The 24,086-nt window shown below is 38.3% G+C and overlaps 1 protein-coding gene across 12 annotated transcripts in view; it reads left to right on the top strand.

Moving 5' to 3' along the window:
* The window catches only part of TRAPPC9 (trafficking protein particle complex 9), a 450,420-nt gene that overhangs the window by 189,114 nt on the left and 237,220 nt on the right, over positions 1 to 24,086 (top strand). For all 12 annotated transcript variants that reach the window (XM_038162115.1, XM_038162165.1, XM_038162154.1 and 9 more), the window contains one exon: positions 19,977 to 20,130. In XM_038162115.1, the coding sequence (XP_038018043.1) occupies positions 19,977 to 20,130 (154 nt within the window). The remainder of the gene's footprint in view (positions 1 to 19,976; positions 20,131 to 24,086) is intronic.

The raw sequence follows: 24,086 nt of genomic DNA, 5'->3' as shown, positions 1-24,086 counted from the left end.
TCAGACACAATATTTGTTTCAATTTTTTTTCTGTTCTGACTGATGTTTGATGAAGCTTCTGCCAGTGAAGAATGGAAATGGATATTTGACATCTTGTAGAAAATGTTGTTTTCTCAGTTTCAATTAACACTTAATTCAGCTTTCCTGTTGGTCTCCCTAGTTAGATAATTATTCTGTGGAGCAGAACCATTTATGCCCATTCCATCAAGAAAAATGTTTATTTGAAAATAGACCTGCTCTTTTCAATGTTCCATTAAGATTTCCACCCACATAAATACACAATATTTTACTACATATTAAGCTATTTTACTTAATATCGTATTCAGTAAAAAAAACCAAAAAAACCAAACAAAAATCCCCAACCCTACAGCTTTTCATCAGGCATTATTAAACAGTTGCTGCAAACACTTTTTATCCTGGTACGTGCTAGAAGAATTTTGTTAACACACGGTGAAAAAACTTCATTCATTCATAGAATTACATCATCTTTAAGGGTGGAAAAGACCTCTAAGATCAGTGAGTCCAAATGTTAATCCAGCACTGCCAGATCCACCACTGAATCTTGTCCTTAAGCACAACATTTGTCTGTCTTTTGAGCACCTCAGGGATGTTGATTCCACCACTTCCCTGGCTATGTCTGCTTCAGTGCCTGACCACCCTTTCTACTTTGTTTCTTCATCTTTCAGCTAATTTATTTTGGCATTGATCCACAGTTGACTGTATTGCTCTTCTTCAAGGCTGTAACAGCCAAATTCACCTAATTTAATTTAATACCTAATTTTTAAAGCATTTTGTAGTTTCTCCTAGGAAGTTATTCATTCATCCAGTTGAAGGAAAATTCATAAAAATGAATTTAAAAACTGTTTTAATGTTCATGACTTGTTTCAGGTTGCATTACCCAAACTTAACAAATCTTACCAGTAACACTGAAAATGAAAATCAAATACAATTAATGAGGAAAGTGGTATTTTTGTGCATAGCTTCAGCTAAAAATAGGAAAGACCCTCTGGATATGGTGGTAAATCTATTTTTAAAAAAGGGCATTGCAATTTAATGAAATGCTGAGCCCAGGGAATGCAGTCAAGGATAATCAGAGGCCCTTATCACCTTTGACAGGCTGCAGTATTTCTTACAGCTTTGTTTCAGCCTGTGACTTCTTACTTCAGTAATTGAATACTTTCTGTGCCCATTCTTAAGGAAAACATTAAAGCTTAAAAAAGGCATAATGGTAATTAAACCAAAAAAAGGTGTAGCTTCAGGGGATGGGAGCATGCTTGAAACACCAGATTTGAAATATTTAGATTCCTTTAATCAGACTTGCAAATCACAGGAGAGTAGGCTCAGTCCTTCATCTTTTACAAGCCACATAAACTCAGCTCAGTGCAGAATCATTGAAATCCCTAAACCGTTGTATCAGGGAATCACTTTACTGGTGTTCAGAGCACACTTATTGATGGTCTTGTTAGATTGTTTTTCAAGGTCCACAAAGAGCAGCTTTCTCCCTTGGGATAGGACATTCTGCCAAGTGTGGACCTGCTTCAGCCAAAAAAAGGAAATTCTCAAGGCAGTTTGAGCCCCCATCTCTGCCACTATTTCCACTCTGTTTTTCTACTCTGAGAAATGTGAAGTGTGTTAAATGGATGGTTGGGCTGTGATGATCTGGTTTCCATCAGGAGCTGGAGAGGAATCCATTAGCAGATCCACATGGAGAAGTTTCTTGATGTAGCAGGATCAGCATTGTTTGTGACTTCTGCGTTTGTGGTAATAAGGCATTCTGTACTATCCTGAAATGCTGAAAATTGCTCGTTTCTGCCTTCAAACACCTCAAATATATCCATCTTTATTCTCCTTCAGTGCATCATTTGTAAAGAGTGAAAAGGACTCGCACCAAAGCTTGTTTTCAGTCAGTAAGTTTGAATAAGTGTTCTCTCAACACCAGCGAAGTTCTTCACTGATGAGAACTGCTTGGGCAGAACTCAGCAGAAGTTGACACAGAAGAACTGTAAAGAAATAGCTGTGGACCAGTGGCAACACCTTCACTTTTGTCAGTAGTATTTTCTTTTTGGAAGCTCTTTGTAGAGCTTTATTTCTTTGCATCTGCTCCTTCTGACCTTGAGGGTGGGCAGCTTAAAGTTATTTTTAGATCTTTTGTGAGCGTATTTATGTGGCACTGACTTTTTTAAATTTGAAAAGCCAAGTAGCTTTTTATAGCATTGTTAAAGAGGCAGTGGTCATGGCTCAGTGGTTAAAACTGAATTCTATTTTGCACTTAAAAGCTGAGATTTATCCTTTTAAGCCTTGTGCTGGTTTAATGATTCAGTGCAACTGTATGTTTGCTGGGAAGCAGCTTCTGGCTGCTTTGGTCTGGTTGTGTGGTTTTCTGCCTTAAAAAACCCCAAACAGGTATAGTTTGTACTGTGTATCATCTTTATGCTATATTTGTAGACATTTTTGAAAACCAGTGTATTTTCATGGTAAACCCCAAGCCCCAGCTTTGCCTGAACTAGCCTTAGGTTGTAATCAGCAATTTAAACTGGAAGAAAAAAATAGGCACCATAACTACCTGCACATTAATCATTAAATTTTCAATAAATTTACAATTGAAACTGCCCAGAGAAAGACTGATGTGTGAGGTACTGGTAGAGTGGCAGATTCTCCAGCAATGACTTGCATTTTGTCTTTCTGTTTTTTTTTTTCCCTGATGGGATCGAGAGAAGCTTGTCTTGGAATCTCATAAAATACCTTGCTGCTTCTTCACACGTTATTTGATCAAAGTCTAGGATCTGTAGGTATTTTCTGTTAATGAAAACTGGCTGTGGAAAAAATGCTTTATAGCAACTACGTCAGTTCTCTTTGTGTAGTTGGCTTTTGACACATTTTTCTGTTGTTAAAATAGATACAGATGGGCTTTTTTCCCCTCTTTCAGTGATTACCCCATGTATGCTTTCTAACAGGGATGTATTTTCTTCTGCTTGTCACCAAATACCTCAACTTCTCCTCAATTAATTAATGCCCTTAAAATCTGTGTGTATCTGCAGGAGGAGATTAATCTACCTGCGTCATTCTTAACATGACATTGCAGCTGCATTTATTTTCCTTAATGTCTCTTCTAGAATATTGCTTTGCTTGTGTTCTGAGAACTTTGACAAAAAAAATATTTACAGGGGATTTGAATTTGTGGGTGTAGGCTTTGAAGCTGTTGGGCTTTGATGGCCTCACTCGATTTTTGATGTTTGATCTTTCCTTGGTTTCCTCTATTCAAATGAAAATAAAAAAAGTCTCAGAACACCCAGTCTTGAGGAAGGTCTCAGTGTTCACAGGGAGAGGTGGAGCCGACTTCAGTCAAGCTGCATTTAGCAGCCCCAGCCAAAGAGGAGAATTGTCTTCCTCAGCTTTGATTGTGCCTGAGAGCATTCCTGCCATCGATGCCCCCCCTGCAGCCTCCACTGTTCCTCAGTAATTCCAGGGAAATCTCAGTCTTTCCATGAAGCTTCCACAGAACTCCCCAAGAACACCTTGCAAGCCTTTTCTTGGTGACACAATTATGTTAATGGATGTGTATAATCTCTCTGCATCCTTGAGATACCTGGAATTCTTCCCATCCGCAGCATTATTCCCAACATGCCTGTTAAAGCCAATGTGCTGAATTGAGGCAGGTCTGTGTCACTGCTGTGTCACAGGTGGGTGCAGTGGGCACGTCCTGCAGCTTAAATCTTGTTTTCTCAGAAGTGACAAAGAGACAAAACACTCTGTCATTAAGAAATCCAGTTGTTTAATTGTGTAATGAGCTGGAGAAGAGGAAGATGCAGTTCCTTGTGCCTTATGAGAGTCTCTGAGAATTGACCTGGCTTTGCAGAAGCTGCCATCAGTTCTCTGACCCTGTGATGGAGCTCCTGCAAGGATCTTCAGCTTCACAAGGAGATTGCCTTTCCTCCTCCTCTGCCTTGGGGGCAGTTGTTGAAACACAGCAGGAATGGTGGCATCCCAGATCTTGCAGGAACCATCCTCTTGGTCACCTTCCTTCAGGTTCATGAGTGTCTCAACACCAGTGTAGACAGGTGGACTTTGCTGGTGAGAGCAACTGCTTTGCCTGCCAGTTTTTCCTCCATCCTTAGGAAGAGGCTTGTGAAAGCTGCAAGGAAACACTACTCAGTGTCTTCCTCACAAGGTTTCCTCTCACTTGAGAAGAACAGAGTTTTACAGCAGCTGTTTTGTGACAACAAAGAGAAAAAAAGTACAGAGACTTACTCTGAATTTCAGAAAATGGTGGTTCAAGTTATGTATTGTGATTGAGGTTGAAATAAAATTATATCTCTTCATAGGGAAAACTGATTTGTATTTATTCATCTTTGGGGGGCTTGGGGGTTAGTGTGCTTTTCATATTTTGCATCTTCTTGTGTAAATAGAATCAGTTTCTCGTAGGTTAGAAGCCCTGTCTGTACTGGGATGTGTAGTTGGGTTCTCTGTAACTCCAGAGCTGCATGTGGAGTCAGTGGATATGGGCAGTGCAGCAGTGGATATGGGCACTTCAGGTTAAGTAAAGGGTTTTTTTGTCATTACTTCAAACAGGTCCAAAGATTTCTGGAGATGATTGTGCAGCTGTTTCACTTTCTGGAGGTAATTTGAGCCATGCTTTTTGTTTGATGATGAGTCATGGCCAGCATCTGCAAAAAGGAGCCTTTCATCTTCAGCCCTTACCCTGTTTAGGCTTTTCCCTGGTTAGGAGACAGGATCTGTGTTCCATGGAAGTGCTTTGGAGCTCTGGGCTCCATCGTGTTCCAGGTCCTGGTGGGTCTTCACAGTGCCAAGTGAAGCCCAAAGCATCTTGATGTGCTTGAGCCATTTCTGGATTCCAAACAAAAGAGGTAACATGAAAAATAATGTCCTTTACTTAATTTTAAGCACTGAGCACACCTGGAATTTCATGTGTGGGGGATGCCAAGCAAAGCTTGGATTCTGCTGTGGGTGCTTTCCTGGCCCAGCCCAGCTGTGTGTCTGATTCACTGGTTGTGATTAATGATGGATGCTTTACCTCAGTTCCAGCTCCTAGTGAAAATACCTTAGGAAGAACTCACTGAAGCTGCAGTAATTATGTTCATATTACCATAAATGAGTTTCCAGCAGCTGCTTGATCTCTTGATTTATGAAAATGCCCTGAAGTTCAGGATGGAAGTGCATGGTCTGGGAGCCTCTCTGCACTTAACTGAGTGGTGAATTTACCCCAAATCAGCCAGACAGGCACTGACAGCAGGGAAAGATGCAACTCCTCTCTTAATGGTGGTGGAGAGGCCAGAGATGATTTAACACCCAGCTTGATGGAGTTGATGACAAACTCTGTAAGACCTGCAATACTCAGCTGATTTTTTCCCTTTATCTGTCTCATTTTTTAAAATATAGAATTCAGTTTGAACATTGAGAGAAGCTGGAGGGGGCCAGGGAGTTACAATGTCCTTTTTTGGGTCATTTTCCAGCAGGATGTGGAAGGGTCAGAGTTTGCGTGAGCTGTTGAGTGAGGTTATAGGGCTGAGGCTAAAAAGGTGACTTAAATCAGAGGTGAGTGTAAGCAGAACATAAACTCTGAAGTGGACATGGGCATCTTAAAAGAACTTCCAATTTTTGGTAAATAAATTTCCATATTTATAAATGCTAAAAATTGATTACCTACTAGGGTGCAGGAGTGTGATATGGAGAGTCACTATAGCCTGGGCCATGTATTATCTACAGAACTTTCAACTGACTTCTTGTTCCTTGGCCAAATTTTGTCCTTTCTTTGCATTTCTTCCACTTCTGGGAACAGTGACTTTGGAAAAGTTTGTTATTGATAGTGATTAATAGAAAAAAAAGCATTAATAATCTGAGTGTGGGGATTAGAAGACTGGAAGGAAGGAATTAAATGATAAACAAAAGAAATTTGATTTGGAGTCAGTGACCCAATAAACTGTAGGGTAGTTTTTTAGAATGTAAATGTATATTAAATGAAGTGTTATTATGCCTCAAGTTAACTCACTTTAAGCAATGAGCACTTATGGGCAGGGCAAAAGTGTTGTCTAAAGACTTGTCGATATTTTGAAAAAGCTTTTGTGCTGCAAAAACCCCTTTTTAATTATTCATAGAGCTGAGATTGAGAATAGATGATTTCTCCACTGTAATAAAAAGGGTACATCAAAACACAAAATGTTTTTTGTACCTTCACATCATGAAATCTACATGCCTTCTAAAGCTGTCTCAACAAAGGGCAATTTATTGTTGTAGAAAGGCTTATGACAATAAAAATCATGGAACAATCAGAGTATTCACCCTTAGAGAAGAAACTGCATTATGAAGTCTACTGGCCTTTGGCGGAACTGTGAGTAAAAGAATGCAGTGACATTGCAGACTATGTAGACATAGACTAAGTAAACATTTCACCATTTTTAAGTCCATGCACTTGGAAATCTTTAGGGTTTGGTGGGTTTTTTCTCTTCTTACATATTTGATACCCATTATTGTTACAAGCGTTGTCTTTTTAGCTGCTTGATCAGACCTTACTGTTTTGGATCCTGACATGAATGTAACAACTCTGTTTCATTTTCCTCCCTGAATTCAGTTTGGATTTATTCCCAGGCATTACACTCTATATTCTATATTATTTATTATCCACTGGAGGGAAAAACACAGTATCTATGTAAAATGAAATGAAAGGTGAACATTAAGAAATTCAAAACCATTAATTTTAAGGTAGAAGAGCGTAGGCATCATGATGAAAATTGAGTGAAGTCCTATTTTTCATTCGGGTCTAGACTCATTAAGTAGTAAATTTGGAAAGGGAAATCTGTCAAAAGTCATTGAGATGTTTTTTAAAATATCAATAATAATAAGACATAAAATACTGAGCTGTGCTGCGTTCTTTAAATAATGCTGTAACCTGCTACTTATTATTGTCTTTTGTGTAACTCATGAGCAGCCTTTACCCCACCTCTTCCTCCAGCAACTCTGCCGAGCCCTACAATGTCAGGCACAATGAATCCACATCACACATCACACTTCGCCAATATTTCCTTTTTCCCTCTTGATATATTGATGGGAAGCATCTCTTAAGATGGGCATCACTAGCAGCTTATTTCAAGCTGTCACTTATTTTCTTTCTGAATCACAAGGACTTGAATAGGATGGGACTTTGGAATGTTCAGTCATGATCTCCAGTATGAAATGGAGAATTTTATGTGAGTAAGCTATGGAGTGATAAGTGACTGCTGATTACATGGTGACATCAGGCAATAAATACATGTAAACAGGCTCTAATGATGGAATTTGAATTTACATGAGGAATATTTTTATGTCAGTGCTCATTGTTTCTGGGGCCATTCCATGTGGGTTCAGAGCAGCTTCTTTGTTGTGTTCTCTCTTGCATTTTGACATTATGTCTCCCTTTCTGGTAAGAAGCATCCATCTGTAATTTGAAGGAGAGCTTCTTGCCATTTATCTGGCATTATCTGAGAGGCTGTGCAGGCTGGACTCCTGTACAGTGATATTTGCAAGCACATGGTGACATTAGACAGTGGGTTATGTCTGTACTACTTGTCCTCAGAACAGGCTCACCAAAACAAGTCCTGGTTTTTGTCTTTCTCCTGGCCTCTTGCTTTTCTCACTGCTGCTGTCAGCTACTCTAACTCACTTATATTTGATCCCTTGTGCACAGGAACTGGTTTATACAAATAATTAGCATTTAAAAATATCTATAATTTTTAAAAGCTGTTTGTTCTTTTCGTATAAATGGGTTAATTTTTTCCTGAGGCAATTTAAGCCATGTGGTTTTTTAATTTTCTGCATTTCCATGCTATTCAATCAAGAAAGCAGATCACTTTTTTTCCTTTCCTAGTTTCCATCTCAATTTGTGTAGGTGTATGACATAAACAATAAACTGATTTTTCCAATATTGAAATAATGATAGTGCTTTAACCACGATTTCTCAGCTCCCCTGCAAATGTGCTCCTATAGGATAGGAACTTCCTTTGGACAGAAAATCACAGATCTGCCATTGAAATGGTACTATCTAAGAAACATAACAAAAAAAGAGATAGATAAAAAGTGAGTTATTGGGTATTACTGGGAGGAAAATACCCATTTGTCTTAGGGCACAGAGGTTGTGAAAACGTTTGCCCCCCTTGTTTGCTGCACAATCACAGAACTGATTTAATTCCAAAAGGCAGTTTATGCTTAGAGCTGTCAATCCACTTTTGATGTTCTGATTATCATCTAGATGAACAATTAATAGTTTTACTAAATAGTACTCTTCTCAAAATGGGGTGCTGATGGCTTTTTGCCTGCTTTAGCCAATTTCCAGAAAGGAAAAGTGTGGAAAAGCACCATGGGCAGAGGTAAATGTTGCTTCTCCTCCTCCTCTGCTTCCTGTAGTCCAGGAGAGTCCCTTGTATCTGCATTTTGGAATTATTTTCACCTCAGCCTGGGCTCCAGCTCCAGTATTTTGGAATTTATTTCCATCTCAGCCTGGGCTCCAGCTCCAGGGGCTGTGCAGTGGCACAAGGAGAAGGCTGCACTGGTGCCTACAACGAGCAGGTTTTGGGCTCAGTGCTGACAATGGCAAGAGGTGAAGAACCCAAAACCTTGTAGGTCAGAATTGTTTGCACTGCAATTTTTTTCTTTCCTACTACATTGTTCCTTTTGATGACGTTTGTGAATCCAAGCCAAATCATCCCCAGTTATTGTCACTCACATTTGGCAGCCGGGGTGGTGATTTGATCTGGTGGTTTCCTGCGTTCTGGGGATCTCTGTAAGAGAACAGTCCCACTGAAAAATTGTGTGTAGGTACCCAGCTGAAGGATATTACAGTTAAAAAAAGAGAAGCAACCTACTTTTTATGACTTTGTACTCAATTATGTATCATTAAAGTCTTGTATATCTGGGAGGGAATGCTGCTGTTTAGCCAATTTCCTACCACCTGGAAGTAACTTGATTTACAATTAAGAAAAGTGTTCTTTTTGGTAATATCCAAACTCCTAATGCACTATTTTAGTGACGTGTCCTACAATGTGTCATGTGCTGATTAAAGTCGAGTTTTGTCCTTTTTGGGAATGATTCTAATGTAGTCTAGTCAAAGAATTTAATTTAATTACATGTGTAATACAACTTTCTGCCTTTTACTTAATTGGTCTCGCCTACATTGTTTCTGCCTATTAGATGACAATTTAGCAATTTCCAATTTGTATATCCCTTAGGGAGGCTCAATGGGAATAAATGGGAGTAAAAAAAATCTCTGCAGCTTTACTCCTTGATTTACTTGCTTGATGGCATCTCTTTTGTAGTTGTATGGAAGAAGAGAAATGGAGAATAGTAAGTAATAAAAGGAAATATTTTGTGTGAAAGGCTTATATTGACAACAAAGCAGATAGTATAATCTTTGCTTTGTGTATTTATAGCATTATTTGCTGAGCACAGGGTAGATACAACCAATTTTAATAATAATGTACTTTCAGTTTTAGTATTAACCCTCTAATCCATTTATAACTGTTTAATTGAGTAACTCAGGGCAAATCAGTGCATCAGAACCATGGTGACTTCTCAGCTGTGAATGGGGAGTTTGTAAAACTGCTACACAATTTTGGGGTAAAATTTTTCTGGTAGTAGTAGTCGGTCCTTTTGGGATAATCTGGGTCGGGAATTTCGATGTTAAATTGCTCTTTGTAGGTGGAAAATAACAAAAAATATTTTTTTCTTTGAACTGTCAAATCAGCCCAAAGCTCTGTGTGTCTGTGTATGTTAATGTCTGTGCTATCTGTGGTTTTTGGGGGGTTCTGTCTTCTTTGCAGGAACTGGCAGTCTGATGGCACAGCATGATTTGAAGATAAATCATGTTGGTGATCTATATAAAAATGGATTTCAACTCTTCCATAAGCTGGAAGTGAAACTATGATAATTTTGCCATTCTTTAAAGGCAGAGAATAAATCTGATTCCTAAACAGGAATTCAGTTTAAAAAAGATGCCTAAATCTAGATATGCCTGTGTTTTTTATAGTCAGAAAAATCTAGTCAATGAGTGAAAAGTAGATGTAATTTTCATAAAGAGATGGCAAACCACTGTTTTCTATTTTAATATCTTTGAATTTTACCTCACAGTTTCCCTTTTTTCTAAAGGAAAATTTGTATGGCAGATGTTTAGATACCATCATCTTCTGGACTTTTATTATATGTAAAGGAATATTACAAATAAACAGAGAATAACAGTATAGTGATTAAAATTGTTTCTTAGTTAATAAAATATAGATTTAGGTGATTGAAAAGACTTTTAAAATTTCTATGGTAAACATAAATGATGACAAAACCCACCTTCAATATTTAAATATTTTAAAACATTGCCAAAGCTTCTAAATAATAACACGTTAATGTTTTACTTGAAATAATCCCTTCTTAGTTTATGAAGGATTATAAAGATTAGTCTAAAATCTCCATATTTTTAAACCTAGACATTTCCAAAGAGTTATTTCAAGTAGATATTAACTAAATACTTAAATAAAAAGTTTTGTCACTTCTTCATCATGTTACTGTATGCCCCATTTTAAGAATAATACTTTCTCCTAGAAATCACGAAAATTCTGAAGAAGTTTAGCAGCAGACTTCAAATTATACCTTCAGTGTAAACTTGTAATGGAAAGGTCATATTTTGGGGGTTTTGTTTGAAATCGTTCCACAGCTGGAGGCTTTGTGCTAGCCATGATAAGAAAGGATGCTGGGACAAGATGATTTTTAAAACCGAGGTGACTGTTTCAAAGAGTCACCATGAGCTGACTGCTCATAACTTGTAGTATTTATAGTTCCTTTTCCATCACTTCCTCCAAATGTAGTGAAAAAATCCATGTAAGAGATTTGTGTATATGAAGTTGACAAGAAAAGTTGCTTCATGAGTGGTACCAAAAATCCTGGGTTTACTTCTGAGATCCTTCACACAGCTGCATATTCTGTGAAGGCTTCCCAAGCATGACTTTGCTGACAGGTGAAATTTCCCTGGCCAAAATTTAGATTACTATGTTCAAACTATTTCTGAACCATAGGAAGCAGGAGTAAAAATCCCCTTGATCCCATTTGACTTTAGTGGTTTGTTTAATTTGTTTTTGTTCTTTGAAGGTGGCTTGGTCACTGCCTGAACATCAGTCCACGCATGAGCAGGATCCACTGTCCATATATAATATGTGCTCAATACCACCCTAATTGACCAAGGGAGGTTTATGTGGCAGGAAACTGCTCCTAAATGAGTATCATTCCATCACAATAATTAAATAAATACTGAATTTCTAGCTGTAGTGTTCAGCTTTGAGTCTGGTGGATGTTTGGCTTTGCTGCCCTTTCCCAGGGGAGCTCAAGCTCAAGGCTCACTGAGTAGGAGGGCACCTGGCAGAGAAGTTATTTGGGAGGGTGATTTCCACATGGGGAGTTTTGGCTAAAATGAAAAGGTTTTTTAGAGCTGTGTTCATTTTCTGATAAACTGGTAAAGCACATAAGACAATTAACAGAGCTCAGCAATATTGTGGGGCAAAGTGTGCGAGGGTAAATCAATATAAATGTGATGGAATGAAAGTGAAGGCAACCCCAGCTCTGCATTTGGCTGAAGCTGCACCCGGGGCTGCCAAAGCTGAGTATAATGAGCAACAGAAGCAGTAAAAGCAGCACCTTGGTTTATTACCCATTATTGTCTTCAGTTTAAAACCATTATCCCTTGTTCTGTCATTACAAGTCCTGATGAAAAATCTGTCCCCATCTTTCTCATAACCCTCTTTTAAGTACTGAAGGTTGCTTTGAGATCCCCTCAGTGCATTTTCCTCTTCAGGGTGAACAATCCATGCTGGTTTGTCTTCTGAAAATAGCTTGTTTCTGAGCATGCTTCTAAATACACGTACAGGTGTCACTGCTGGTGAAAGCAATAAATAAACTTATAATATGTACAGTGATTTTTCTGGAAAAAAAAATGGTTTAGGTGAAATTGTATGTGGGTGAGTGAGATGTGTATCATTTCTGTAATTAGTGCTGAACAGTTGACTGCTCTGGAACCTGTGACACACACTCACTGTGAGCTGAGCTTTCTGGAGCATGATTAAAGCCTTTGTGCTCCCACTCATGTCTGTGAACATTATTCCTGTCACTAGTTAAAGAGTAAGTTCTGTAGGTTGAACCTCATGGACCACATTGCTTTGCTGGAAGATGTTCACCGCTGTTCTGGTGCTTTGGTTTCTTAAACTGAGGGTGTCCTGGCTGTTCCTCCAGCTTTGCTCTTTGACAGAGATTCTAGATTTCCTTTTTTAAGTATGGCATCACTCACAAAACTTGCACCTATTACTTGAGATTCTAGATTTCCTTTTTTAAGTATGGCATCACTCACAAAACTTGCATCTATTACTTGAGAATCTGTAATAGAATCTGTGCAACTCTAGAGGTGAAAAGAATCAATGTCTGTGGCAAAATAAATATTTTAAAGTCAATGGACTGGGTTAGCTTGAAATAAAAGACTCTTGAAGAGACTCACCAAAGAGTGAGTGCTCTGAACAGAAAATGTGAAGGTTGAATGTGTGATAAAATTATACAGGTTATGCTGGGAAAACAGGGACTTGAAAAAGAATTTGTTTGTTTGTTACACTAAATCATCTTGAGGTGAACTTCTGCTGCAGTGCTTTGGGAAAAGGGAAAATGTTACCTTTGTGTATAAAAAGAGAAGACAAGCAAGTAGATGGTAAATTAATAATTCATTATGAATGTAAAGTCTAATTGTATCTTGAAGTGACAGTCCATGGTGAAATGTGTATTCTTGCACACTGAGCATTCATGCATCCTGTGAGTCTACCCAAAAAATGCTTGAATCATTTCCTTTGTGAAAAACTTAAATTTTCCTTATGTTGTGTGTAAAGCTCTGTATCTCTGCATTTTCCCTGGAGTAGTCACTGAGATGGACTCCTCTCATGTGAATAATTTCCCAGATGTACAGGCTGTCCTGGGGGTTTTTGCCCCCTAGTTTGGTTTTTGAGTAGGATCTCAGCATCTTCTCTGAAGTAACCTTCCAGTTGTGTGCCACATGTCACAGTCATATTCCTTTAAAAGAGGAGCACTGGGAATTTTTTCTTTTTTCTCATAGGTGAAAGTGAATTGGTGCTCCAGGTTTATCATGTGGAGGAGGCTGTGAGATCCCTTTGGGGGTTTTGGGGTGCTGCACACACCCAGCTCCACTCCTTTGCATCATCCTGCGGGGCTCTGGGGCTAGCAAAAACCATCAGTGCTGGGTCAGGACAGAGCTCAGGCTGGGAAATGATCCAGGGGTGATTCATGACCAGCATTTCTGGTTTCTTTGTGACATTCCAGGAGCAGAGACATGTGGTGGTTTTGTCCCTCAGTGCTCAGTGTGAGCAGATTCAGAATGGAAATCAGATTTGCACCAGGTGAGCACCTGGTTCCTTCTTTTGAGGCTCCCTGGTAGATGCTTTGAACAGAAGTACTGACCTCATTCCACTCTTATTTTTGCTGTTTGTATTTTGGGGTGGGCAATCTTCTCAGTCTTTTTCTGAGGAGATTCGGACAGCTGAAGTGATAACTGCATGAGTGTAGAATTGAGGGTTTTTGGTCTTGTTTGTTATATCTGGCACAAAATTCCATGTTTTTAATTTGCATATGTTTTCTTCTGAACTTCCTGCCATATGAAGGCAATAATGAATTACACAAATGAGCAGCTGAATATGAACATATATATTTTGACATTTATTTCTCTGATTATTGGTACTCCACTGAGAGAGAGGTAGGAGGTACAGTATGGCATTATTTTGGATAAAGAGAATTTTGAAATCCTTGTGTAGTTCAGCTGTAATAAAGAGAGGATATTTAACTCAATCTTCAAGTATTACCGTACTTAGGATTTTCCAAATTTCCTAGAATGAAAGGCTATTGATTAGTGGTCTTTATGCCCTCTATGGAAATTGGTGTATTCATAAAGTAGGCTATAACCACAATTATTATTATTTTAAATTTCCTATTTCTTTAGGTAGCTAACAGCTTTGCTGCATGGTGATTGCCATGGGAGTCCAAATTATTTAAATGGACAAGTAAAAAAAGAGGCAAGTTGAAGTTAATTGTTCTGCCTCTTCATTTGCAGTTTATGGCTTTTAGATTTGGAGTTAGGAATTAAGAAGCTATATGCCCAGCACGCATAGTATAATCACATTTAAGCAGAAGATTTATGTAGCCAACTATCTCTTAGCATAGCTCTCTTTTCAAATATTACATTATATCCAGTGGAACAATTCTTTCCTGGTTTAACTTTTTATTGTCTTTAATGTTGTCACTGAGATAAGTCGAAGCTGTTGAATATTCAGCACTATATTTTGACTTTTATCTCCTCTTCAGTTATTTTAAATAAATAATTATGTTCTAAATGCAAATTTTTTAAATTTAATTGACCTTTCTTGAGATTAATAGAAAAATTTATCTTCTGCTCTGCAGGGTTCAGATATTAAAGCCATCATTTTTCTTTCTGCAGTCACTTTTAGGCCAGGAGGAGAGATCATTACTTGTGGGTCACTTGAGCTACTGAATTTTACAGTTGTATTTTATAGTAGTGAATGGAATACAGATTGTAGTTCTAAATCTGTGAAGTAATTACAAATAAACACAAGGAATATGTTGATTTGCATTACTTTACATTATTATTTCCAGCCAGTTATATATATGTGTTCTCCTCACAAGAGATTTGATTCTTGAGGTCCCTCTTTGCCTGTAAATTATTATATACTGGGGCATCATGTCCAGTTTGGTATCAAATGCAGGACTTGTATTTAGGGTGGAATTATGTGCACCTGAAACATGAGGTTATACATTACAAGTGAGATTACACAATGAAAGAATCAGGCAAAATTCTAAAAGGAAACTTGCCTTATGCATTTTTTTTTCCTCTTGAATGTGAGAACAAGAGTATCATCATCACTTCAAGTTTTCCTGAAATTTAAAGTCACTGAGGGTGCAGGGACACTTCATGCACATAAGCATTCTGCATAAGTGGCAGTAACATGGTCTGGCATAGTGTCCCTACTGTCTACTTTATATAAGAAAGGAGGATGAACAGGAAACATAATATTGAATAAAGTCTCCAACTGCCTCCTGTCAGCTTCATTTTGGAAGCAGCTTGCAAACTCCTCTGTGGATGATAGTATTTAAATAGGTAGTTAGCCATGAGGAAGAGTTTTTGGGTTCCTGTTATATTGTTTTTTCCTTAGGATAATTAAATAAGGACTATCTCTATATTTTATTCTTCCAAGCTAAGCAGCAGTGTTTTATTTACTTAATGAAAGATTAAATCTACTTATGTTGACCAGATTGCTGCTTTTCTTTTAATACCATGCCTGCTCTTAACCTCATTTCATTTGGAGAGTATCACATAATTAATTTCACTTTATAGATTCAGAGGAGGACATGGAAAGATCTGAGGTGCGTCACTAGAGGATGGGATGTGCCTGGGACCTGCCCACTGTCCTCCCAGGAGCAAAGGCAGGAGTTTGCAGCACACCCAGTGATGCTCCCTTAGTTTTTCACCTATGAATTTTCTGTGCCAGTTGCCATTTCTGTGAAGCTGTCAGTGCTGCTTGGTTTTAAGTGGCACTGCTTTGGGAAAGGGGGATTTGGAAGCCACAGGCTTGAGAGCAGTCATGATGTCATTTGCAGGAAGTTGTTTTCCTCCCTGCAAATCCTTTCTGCTGAGTGTTTTGTTGTCAGAGAAGAGTAAGATTTCCAGTAAAGTTGCAGCTCTTTTTCTGAGAAGAGGTGAAATGAGCTGTCCAGTGCCTTTAGCAGCTCTGCACTGTGACTTTAATGGGACTTTAGGTGACTGTCATTGAGATGTTGGCTGTGCCATCAGGAGGTTTGTCACTTTTTTCCCTGTAAGCCATCCTGACAGATGACGTGAGATGATACCTTGCAGACACATCATCAGCATTGCCAATGAGCTGACCTTCTCCTCTTCATCCATTTCATTTGTATTTGAATAATTTGCATCCCTGTAATGATGCTCAGTTGTCTGAGGAGCTGTCACAACGGCTTGGGCTGGTTTCGTGACAAAACCCAGCAGTTTCAAAACATGCTTGTTTCATTATTCATGAAAACTGTTGTAGCTTTATTCCTCCTCCTGCTCAGACAAGTTTGGCCAGAGAGAAACAAAACCTGTTTTGCATTTGCAGGATTGGATATTTAATTTTTTTTTTCATAATGCGGTGTTTTTATACAAATATCTCATTATTTATTGAAAACTCATCTAGTAGGAAATTTGGATAGCTCCACATGAGGCAAAGAAGTTAATATGGAATTCTAGTCCCTTTTCCTGGAACAAGTCTATTTCTGAACTTTTGAGTTTTAAGATCTTCTCTGTTTTCCCTGATATGTAATTACTGTGAAGGGCAAGGAACAGGTGCCCTTGCACAATGTGAGCCGTCATTATCCTGGCTGTTTGCAACAAATTGAATGCCTGTTTCAGACTGAATTGTCTATTTTTACCTTTTTCTTTACATATCCATAGATTCTTGTATATCACAACAGGCAAGGACAAATCTGGGGAGAGGTGCAGAGAGCTCTTGACAGGAAAAAGGTTGCAAAGTTACTGCAGAAGACAGCAGAGAATGACTTCTTTGGCTAAAATAGATTTCAGTCTCATTATTCTGATGCTCAGCCCAGTGACAAAGTTGGTGATGTCCAAAAGTGTGTCCCTCTCCTTCCTCAGGGTGAGGTCCATGTGATCTCTAGAGATCACTTAAAAGTTGAGAAAGATCCTTTTTTCAGCTGCTGGTGGTAATTCATTGTCCAGCTTATCCATTTTCTCATTCCATCAGCTGACTCTGGGAATTGTTTGTCCACTTGTTAACATCTCCCTGGTGAAATGCATCTCTTGAGATGGGAGAAATCTTCATATTTAAAAAGAAAGTGAAGAGTCTGGGTTTGAGTAGGGGTACATTTTTCAGGATGAATGACTGATTTAGGTTATGGTATTTATTTTTTGTTTTGATTCTTGTGCAAAGCCTTCCCATAGGCTTCCCATGTTCCATAGGCTGAGGAAAAAATACTGAAGCAACATTGCAGATAAAAAATGCAGAGACAAAACTTAAAATGAATATTTTTAGCACAAGAGGAAGCAGAACACGCATGATAAAAGGCAGATACCTTTTAGAAAAAAAAAGCAAGGATTTAATTCTGTTGTGCTTTGCTTTGAGAGGAATTATAGTCTTGAAACATTTTATTTTATCTCTGTTTATTGCTTTCATATATCCTACCTAGAGCTGTGTTCATAGTACTGTTTTGTGGGATATTTTTCTCTCTGTAGTTCTCTTTTACTCAGACTCTTCACTTTCTAGCTGGCAAGTGAGTTGATGGGGGTGTTTTGTAACTTCTCATGTGACATGAGGTGCCACTGTGCTAAATACAGTATAAACATTATAAATAAAAACATGGTTAGAAGATTTGAAAACTTAGTAGAATCTCTGAGTACTGAGAGCCCTGTTTACTAAAGTTTTCCATAACTCAGAGCATAATAAAAGTTACTTCAAGCAGAAATGCACAATGGAGAGTTAAGAGCAATCTAGGCTGTGTTCCTAAAGCTGATGTCGATTTATTGGAGGCTGTTGGGGTACAAAGTGCTTACATGCATATTTAATTTCCAGACAAAAATTACTATACTGACCATAATGCCAGCAATGATCCTTCAACAGAGGAATGCAATCGGAATGCTGGAGTTGCATATTAAATATTGTTAGGCAGGAATATATTTCTCAGATATCAATCACTTAGAAAAGTGCAACACTAATTAGATGGGAGCTGTTTTCCTGGTCCCTTCAGAGATGGATTCTAAATACTTCTGACTGTCCAAAAGCAAAGGCAATTTGTTAGAATATGGCTATAGGAAATAAACTATATTTCTGTGAGAATATCAGCATTATTGTGTATATCATAGAAATCAAGTACTGGGTTTGCATCTGCTCATGTACCACAGAGGGGTGGAGTGGTCTCAGAAACAAAGACTGTGAAATTCAAAATATTCCAGTTGTGTCTTCCACGTGCATCGTCTGTGCAAAATCCAGGAAACGCATCCTGCCATTGCAGAATCAAATCATACTTCAATGCCAGTAAGAATTGATGTTGTTAGTCGTAGTTTCAGGCCTGGTAATTTTTTTTCAGAATCCACTCTTTAGATTGTATCTGGGTGTTTTTCATTATGGTCTTTATTTCTGGCTTGGTTCTGGCAGTTACTGTGTTCCACTTTTATAACTCATCTTTAGCTTTTGAATATGCCCAGCACTTGATGGATTCTGCATGCAAATGAAGAACTTCTAATGAGCTCTTACTGCATTAAAAATAGCCAAAACAAACCCCCCCTTAGAGAGGAACAGATTAATTCCTCCACCTTTGGGATGTGAGGATCAGCAATGGTGCAGGCTGCAGAAGTGGGAGCTTATAGAAACCTATGCCTGAGTGCTGTATTTGAACTTTTTTTATCATAAAATCATAGAATGCTTTGGGTTGGAAGGGAACTTAAAGGCCATTTAGTTCCACCCCTCTGCCGTGGGCATGGATGGCTTCCACTAGAATAGTGAAGGGGAAATTTCAGACTTCTCCTGAGATGTCAGTTTTTGCTTAGTGTTGATAAAGCCTGTTTGAATTCATCTTCCCACTGCAAACTTCACAAGCTCTACATAATTCCTTGTAATTGCCATCTATTTTCACCCAGTTTATTTTGGGGGCAAGATTCTTTTGAATTGATGAGAATTATAGAAAATACTCTATGGTCTGGAGAGATTTCAAAGCTCTTTCTTGTTGAAATTTGTGACTGGTGTTTTCCTTTTGGCAACATTCATGGAATATTTTTTCCTCTTTATATGGAGAAATAGATAAAAGGATAATAGTAATCCTGTGTTTTGTGAAATGCCCTTCCCAGACTGCTTCTCAGATTGCAGTTGCACTTCATCCTGAATGGTTTTCAAAGCTGTTGTTTGGTCTCCTTAAGTGCAAAGTCATCTCAAGAGCAATATATTTTAATTCTCCCCTAATTATTTTTCTATTTCAGACAATTCAGGAAATTAAAGCTGTTTTGGCAGCACAGTACATTAGATCTTCCATAACCACATTTCATGTGATGTGAGCTGGTCTAAATTCCCTTTTATATTAGATTAGTGATTCTAATTTAACATATCAGTATTTAGTATGCATTATAGTGTACTATATTTAATTTGATTACCTTTTATGCCTTACCGTACATTTAATAAAGCAATTATTTAACCATTTGCTACCAATGAATTTTACTGTGATATTGAAAAATTAATATGGGCTGTAATTCATGAAGATGCACAAAGCAGGAGAGAAGTGTCTTCTTAAGAAAAAAAAAAATCAAGGGCCACATTAAGGACTTGCTTCTGTGGTTATTTTACTTTTTCTTCCTGAGTTTTGCAAGGAAAAGTGAGGAAGTTGCCTTGTGAAACCAATGGGCTCTCCAAATGTGTTACAGTTCACTTCAGGAGACGCTTTCATATATAATATTTTGTTTTCCTTTAGTATGGGTTGGTATAAATAAATAACTTTAAATAGAATATTCTTCAGCTTTTGGCCCAGTCTTGTGGCTTTTTTCAGCAAGTCTTGAGCACCTACCAAGAGTGGAGGCAGGTAAACCTCTGCAGAACCACAGTGAGGTCATCTGCTTGCAACTGCGAAATAAATGTCTTACGCACCACTCACAAAGTCATTAAGATGTCGATTGATGATTTTGAAAACATTTTTTACCATCAACAGGCTTAGACTTCTGTTTTCAGTAGCATAAACCATATGGTTTATAGATCATTAATTACAGACTGGCTGCCACTGAAACCAATATATTGATATTGCAGTGCCTGTGTTCACAGTGGTCTGGTCTGTAGTTTCTGCAGAAATAATATCACAAGAATGATGTTGTTGACATTTCTCTTTCTTTTTCTTTGCTGCAGCATGGCTATCCAAGTGGACAAGTTCAATTTTGAGAGCTTCCCAGAATCCCCAACTGATGGGGCACAGTTGGCGAATGCAAAGCAGCTGGAAGAAGAAAGGCAACAAGCAAGAGGCCTGGAGATTAACAGCAAGCTGGATATTTGCTGGAAAATTATATCCTTTCATAAATACTTGCTTTAAAACTATATAAATAGATGCCCTCTGATACATTTTATTTTATAATTCAACTCACTTCGTGGCAGTGTTACTGAAAAGAAAAATAATTAGAACTGTGAAGCTTATCATAATTATAGACTGTTTAAGGTTAATTGTGCTGTATATTATTTAGGCAATGCTTGGGTCATCCCATAATGGCTTTTTCTGAGTCACTGGGCATGTCATAAATCCTGTGTGTTTTTCCCAGCTTTTACGGGACTGAGGAAGTGTAGTTAGGATTGCTGAGTAGTAGATTCATGGGGTCAGATTTTTCTGTTCTCCCTCACACTGAGTAACTGAATCATGAAGAAATTAATGAAGCTGGATTTAGAGAGTTTGCATATATTTAATTAAATTTGGGTAAATTAGAACATATTAGAATAATTTATTTCCAAGTCCTCTCTATAGATTTAGCAATGTATCTAATCTTAGGTAGCTTTTTAAGGCTTAGATAGGACTTGTGTGATGACTTAGTCATTCTAAACATAAAATCCCCACAATAATTCTAAATGCAGTAAAATATTGCCTTATGATTATTAATAAGAAATAGCATTCAGTTTAGAGTTAAAATAAACCAATGGTGTTGCTATAAATGTTGTGATTTCTATAAAAAAATCTTGTCCTTGGCTTGTAAAAATACACTTTCTCATGATTTTCTTCAGGAAACATTCTGTACAGTAAACAGTCCCCCAAGCCATGTGATGGTACTCAGCACTTCCCTGGAGATTTATATTTTTCACTCAGATCATCCCTGAATTCACATGATAGGGGGTGGCAGAAGATGAGAGAAGAATGGCAATCAAACCATGCTTGATCTGTTTGTACTTTTAGTTGTACTTTTTTACAGTGATCTGAAATGATGTTTCATTACTAATTATTGTGAGGAAGAGCTTCTGTACTGTGAGGGTGGCTGAGCACTGGCACAGGTTGCCCAGAGAGGCTCTGGAGTCTCCTTCCCTGGAGATACACAAGCCTGTGCTCTTTGGATCCTGCTTGAACAGGCGGTAGACAAGATGACCTCCAGTGGTTCCTTCCAACCTTAACCATCCTGTGATGATTAAATCAGATCAGGATTTGTCAAAGGCAAGGCTTGAGACATAAATGAGATTCCTAATGCCTGGTTCAGTCCAGACTCCCCAAACAACATTTCAGAGAAGTCCTTTTATGCAAAAAATGTCAATATTTAACCAGAACTCACTTAGAAAACGTGTGTGTTATGGGAAGATATAAATATTCTGTGATAGCACAGATGAATTCTTACACTGGAATTGAGTGCACAGTTGTTATCATTTTGTCAAGGTGTAAAGATTCATCCTCACTCATTCCAGTTGCTGAGCAACACTGGGTACATCCATCCTGTGTTCTGGATTTAACCCCAGGTTAGATCCTAGAACCATTGTGGTTGACATGAAAGTCGATACTTTAGACACCAGTAGAACACTGTGTGGGTTCTATGTGTTAAATTCAGTTCAACCACTAGTTTCTGTATTTTTAATACTTATGATTTTTCTCTCTGTTCCAGGAAATAAAACTCATCTAATTAATGAAAGGCAACAAGTTTCACATGTGCTTGAAAACCCTTGAAGACATGTGACCATTGTTTTCCAGGTGTCATGTCCCAGCTAGTCTTTCTCATAGCATTGTAGAATCACTAATGTTGGAAAAGACCTCAAAATACCTCCAAAATCATCAAGTCCAAACTTGGACCAAATACCACCAACTAAACCACAGCACTGAGTGCCAGACTGAGTCCTTTCTTGAACACCTCCAGGAATGGTGACCCCACCACTTCCTTGGGCAGTCCCTTCCAATGCTTGACAACCCTTTCCATAAAGAAATTCTTCCTTATGTCCTACCTGAACCTCTCTGGCTTCATCCTTTTATTTCTTGCACCAATACTTAGATGTGAACCAGTCAATAAAAAAATATTCTTCTTTCCATTCTGCTAAGTATAAGATATTTTTCTCCCATCAGAGTAATTGGACACAGGTCAGGAGAGTTTATACTGATGGACAGACAGGCAGAGAAATGGATGGATAGTTCAGCTGCTTTAGCCTTGTTTTCCTTCAGGAGTCAGCTTCAGTGCAGCCAAGAGAGGAGAAGTATTTGCAAAATGGCAAAGGGGCAGAATTACTGATATTTCCTCCTAGAGGAGACATTTTCGGAAGTCTCTTGAATGGTAATGCCAAGTGATCTATTTGTTATCCATCATCTCTGAAATACTTGGAGCTCCCCAGATAACTTTTCTGTCCTGACTGTGTGCATGGCATGGGAAGGTGATGGGCTGAGGTGAGTTAATGTCACAGAATCTGCCCTGAGGTGTGACCCAAGGCTCACGCCAGATGCTTGTACCAGGACTTGCAAAAGTGTGTGGAGGAGAAATTAGAGTGTGCACAGGGAATTATTAGGAAAGGAGGGATGAGACAATTGAAAGCTTTTTCATCAAGGACAGAGTTGTCCAACAGAGTGAGGTGCTCTGTGTTTGTTACAGACCACCCAAACCAGACACAAAGCTGGATGAACTTGTCTTTAAGGACTAGAAGAAGTCTTGCAGTTGCAGGTGAGCTTATTTCTGAAATTTCAGAAATAAGGGCAGTTTTTGTGTACAGGTGTTGGATAGTTTGATTTGGTAGGTGATGTGTGAGATCTGCTCCCTGAACAAATGATCCAGCTGGAGTGTTTGAAGTTTGGCTGCAGCTGTCTGGAGACGATGGAGCTCAATATCCTGAGGGAAGTGAGGAAGGCACATGGCTCTGGACTTGAGCAGAGGAGGTTTTGGGGAAGGTAGGATTGGAAGGAATGCTGGATCTAGTCCCAGTGAAGTTTCTGGGCTTCCAGGAGCAGCCTCCTCAAAGCCTTAGAGTTACAGCAGTCAACAAAGTTCATCTGACCCTTGGAGCAAGGTGTGTCATGAGGAGACTTCTAAATTTCAATTAGGTACTAGCAAAATTCTTTTCACAATGAGGCTGCTCAGATATTGGAACAGGTTGTCCAAAAGTGCTGTAAAATTGCTGTCTTTGAAGATGTTGAAAAATTCTGGATAATGCCTTGAACAGCCTGGTGCAATTTCAGTATTTTCCATGCTTTGAGCACAGGGCTGGACAGTGACTGGAATTGCCTTTCAATATAAATTATTCTGTGATTTGTGCAACTGAGCAGAGGGCTGGGTCAGAGAATGACTTCTGAAAACTAAACTCTTTCCTTCATCCATCTTCTGCTATCCCCAGGTTTGATTGCAGCCAGAGAAATTTTCTAATGTACTGTGAAGGAATTGCTATTTCAGTGAAATGAGACTATAACATTTTGGGGTCATTTTCTTGAAAATATTCTAAACCTGGCCCTAACAGCCTTTAAAAAAGTGAGACAGACTTCCAGTGCCACCTTAAATATTGTGTTCCCTATTTAACTTTTCTAATAGTGAGACTTTTTTTTTTTTCTTCAGCCTTAATATCTGTGATGTATAGGAAGTCTGTCCTATTTGCAATGTTTCCTTACATTTTTTGAGTTGTATTTTGTGCTCCTTCCTCAGTTTGTTTCCCATATTTAAATGTAATTGCCAAAATTTCTTTCAAAGCACATTTTCTTTCAGTCATATTGCTGATTTTGTCCTGCACTACAGGTCTATTTTTCTCAATATGTGGGGTCCAAAGCTGGAGGCAATACTCCAGGTGAGATTTCTCACAGAATAAAATTGTACCTTCCAGGTTTCAGAGATGATGTTACCTCTGAGAACTATTCTTAAATTCTATTGTCTGATTGATTGCTTTTTTTTTTTTTTTTGCATGTGGTCCAGCATAACTGACTGAATTATTATTCCCAACTTTTATTTATAGATTTGTTGGTTTCTTCTAGAGTGGTACTTGGAACTTTTTGTCATTTCATCTCAATGATCTTCATAAATTCCACTCATTTAT

This window comes from Motacilla alba, chromosome 2 (genome assembly GCF_015832195.1).
Source record: "Motacilla alba alba isolate MOTALB_02 chromosome 2, Motacilla_alba_V1.0_pri, whole genome shotgun sequence".
Taxonomy (NCBI): domain Eukaryota; kingdom Metazoa; phylum Chordata; class Aves; order Passeriformes; family Motacillidae; genus Motacilla; species Motacilla alba.
Note: the sequence above shows the minus strand (reverse complement) of the source record. Positions and strands in the feature narration are given on the sequence as shown.